The sequence below is a fragment of the Sinocyclocheilus rhinocerous genome, unplaced genomic scaffold, assembly GCF_001515625.1.
Source record: "Sinocyclocheilus rhinocerous isolate Xijiao unplaced genomic scaffold, SAMN03320098_v1.1 scaffold889, whole genome shotgun sequence".
Classification (NCBI taxonomy): domain Eukaryota; kingdom Metazoa; phylum Chordata; class Actinopteri; order Cypriniformes; family Cyprinidae; genus Sinocyclocheilus; species Sinocyclocheilus rhinocerous.
In genome coordinates this window covers 1,002,671-1,005,697 of record NW_015638024.1, presented here as the reverse complement: position 1 = coordinate 1,005,697, position 3,027 = coordinate 1,002,671, and the positions used below count along the sequence as shown (strand labels likewise).

The 3,027-nt window shown below is 36.6% G+C and overlaps 1 protein-coding gene across 1 annotated transcript in view; it reads right to left on the bottom strand.

Moving 5' to 3' along the window:
• The window catches only part of LOC107749520 (cas scaffolding protein family member 4-like), an 18,076-nt gene extending 15,219 nt beyond the window's left edge, over positions 1 to 2,857 (bottom strand). The window contains exon 1 of the mRNA XM_016564698.1: positions 2,517 to 2,857. Within this exon, the coding sequence (XP_016420184.1) occupies positions 2,517 to 2,522 (6 nt within the window). The 5' untranslated portion in view covers positions 2,523 to 2,857. The remainder of the gene's footprint in view (positions 1 to 2,516) is intronic.
• Between the last annotated feature and the right edge of the window lie 170 nt (positions 2,858 to 3,027).

The following is a 3,027-nucleotide window of genomic DNA, read 5'->3' as shown; positions in this document are numbered from 1 at the left end:
TTACAAAATGCATTACGGTCTTTTAGAATCAAACCTTTTTATAATCTTGATAAAAAACATATCATTGGAAAGGTCTGAGTCTCATCCCGGCGTATTTGGTGGTTATTTTGAGATAGAAGTAATATTGACAGAGAAATCTAGACATTTGTGACAGAAAAAATGCAATAAAAAAATTCAATGGAGTTTGGATGGCACCCGGTGTCTGTTTGTGGTATAACGCCCTAAATAAAATCTCACAGAAACCTCAATATTTTATATCAACTTCAAATTTGGAACATAACTTATTTAGACATAAGGCTTTAATTTTATACCAATTTTAGAGTAAAACTTACTCTAAAATTCTCGCATTTACTCGCATTTTCTTTACGGTAAATTTAAACTTCCATAACTTTTTGATTCTTACATTTTTTTTTTAAATTTTTGCGATAATCTACCGATTTTCTTCTTTAAAAAGAGACCAACCTTATGCCTGTATTCCAAAGTGTTCATAAATTACAACAATTTAAGTTTGGATAGTGCACCTGCATGCCTATTTTAAAAAATGGGGGGTGACAGTTAAAGGGTTAAGCAGCAAATCAGCATATTAGAATGATTCCTGAAGGATCATGTGACACTGAAGACTGGAGTAATGATGCTGAAAATTCAGCTTTGCCCTCGGGAATAAATTACATTTTAAAATATATTAAAATGATATTTTACATTTTAATATTTTACAGTTTTTACTGAATTTTTGATCAAATAAATACAGCCTTGGTGAGCATAAGAGACTTCTTTTAAAAACATAAAGAAAATCTACGGTAGTAGAATTAGTGTAGAACGACAGAACGATAGTGTATATGAAAGACTGCAATTAGTATTTACTTAATAATGTGTAAAGTATAATAATATAATATACAGTGGGTACGGAAAGTATTCAGACCAATGTGGCCAAGTACAGGGATATCCTGGATGAAAACCTTCTCCAGAGTGCTCAGGACCTCATACTGGGCCGAAGGTTTACCTTCCAATAAGACAATGACCCTAAGCACACAGCTAAAATAACGAAGGAGTGGCTTCACAACAACTCTGTGACTGTTCTTGAATGGCCCAGCCAGAGCCCTGACTTAAACTCAATTGAGCATCTCTGGAGAGACCTAAAAATGGCTGTCCACCAACGTTTACCATCCAACCTGACAGAACTGGAGAGGATGTGCAAGGAGGAATGGCAGAGGATCCCCAATTCCAGGTGTGAAAAACTTGTTGCATTTTTCCCAAAAAGACTCATGGCTGTATTAGATCAAAAGTGTGCTTCTACTAAATACTGAGCAAAGGGTCTGAATACTTAGGACTTGTGATATTTCAGTTTTTCTTTTTTTAATAAATCTGCAAAAATGTCAACAATTCTGTGTTTTTCTGTCAATATGGGGTGCTGTGTGTACATTAATGAGGAAAAAAAATTAACTTAAATGATTTTAGCAAATGGCTGCAATATAACAAAGAGTGAAAAATTTAAGGGGGTCTGAATACTTTCCGTACCCACTGTATGTGTAAAAACAATAATTTATTGTAAAGTGACCCATCATTTTTCCATTATGTCAGAAGAGAGCGTTGAGGCTTATATTTGAACACTGATCTACAGGTGTACATAAAACATCGATACGCAAATGCAGATCAGCAGTCAGTACAGTAGATCACGCATTTAGACATCAGCTTTTCTGATAGTCGGCTATACATTACATTCTAACCTTAAATTAATTCCTGTTAACTTCCTGTCCTGTCCAATCTAGTAAACTGAACCCACCTGGATTTAGAATCATACTAAAATATATCATCAAACTCACTCAATATTCTCAACGTATCACATGGGCAAATATATAAATATTTAGTCAAATGTGATGTGCGATATCTGATCTGATTGGCTTTGCAATTATGAGCAAATACACATATGAAGGTGCAAACCGCAGCCATGGCTGGAAATGACAAATAAAGATCAGCAGTTCACTAACAGCATCAGATATCCACAGGAAAAGATTCTCATATGGAGATGGGACTTTCTTCACTAGGAATAGTAAAAGTGCTAATATCCATCTATTACAGTTCAAGTTTCATCCCCCCAAAACAGTCAAACCTGTGACCTCTCCAGCCCAACTCGACCCTAGTTTCAAAAGAAGAGAGCATGTTAATGACAGCCGTAAAGTGCCATTCTCTTCCTTTCACTCTCAGGGTTAGCAGTGTCACGTTACACAGCACCTTCTGCAAAATTAGGGGTCTATACGAGGCTCGGGGCAGTGAGGGCAGGGGTTAGAGCTGACACCACATCTGAACAGTAAAAATCCCAGAAGTTTGTTGTCGGCAAGCAAAAAAAAAACTATTGTACAGAAAACGGTTCTTGTTTGAAACACCGACAGCAGGTTGGTAGGTTCCTCTGATACATTATTTAATATTACTAGTTCATTCAGGGTCAAAATGGCCTGAAGATTCACCTAACGAAGTGCTATTTTGTTTCTGAAGTTAATTTAGAAGTGAACAATACTGACCTCCATCTCTCTGAGATATGAATCCTATGATTAATCAGTTCATAAATCCCATTCAAAAGTCCATGTAGAATTGACAGACACAGCTAATCTTGTCCAGCAGCATCTGCGAATCTGTCTGTGCTTCTGTTTTTATGTCTGTTTGCTATATTTCTATGTCCTCTGGTCTTCTTGTTGCTCTCTCACACACACATTGCTCAAATAAACCCAGAGTCCAGACGCTTCACAATAAGGGGCGGGGAGTGCAGCATTCACTCATGACATGTGTCTTGCTCTCATGCACGTCAGCCAATCCGAATCCCCTTTAACAACTGCTGCCGCACCTCCTCCAACTTCTATGAAAATGTGAGAATATCTGTCTGAAAAAAAGCAGAAGTTGGTCAAATGCGATGTAGGTTCTTTTCCAAAAGAAAGACAAAGTCTTTCAGTATTACTATTATTTTACTTCCACTATTTGTTTTTACAAATCTATTTTCACTTTCATCTGTGCACATGAGCTGATGTATTGTTTTAA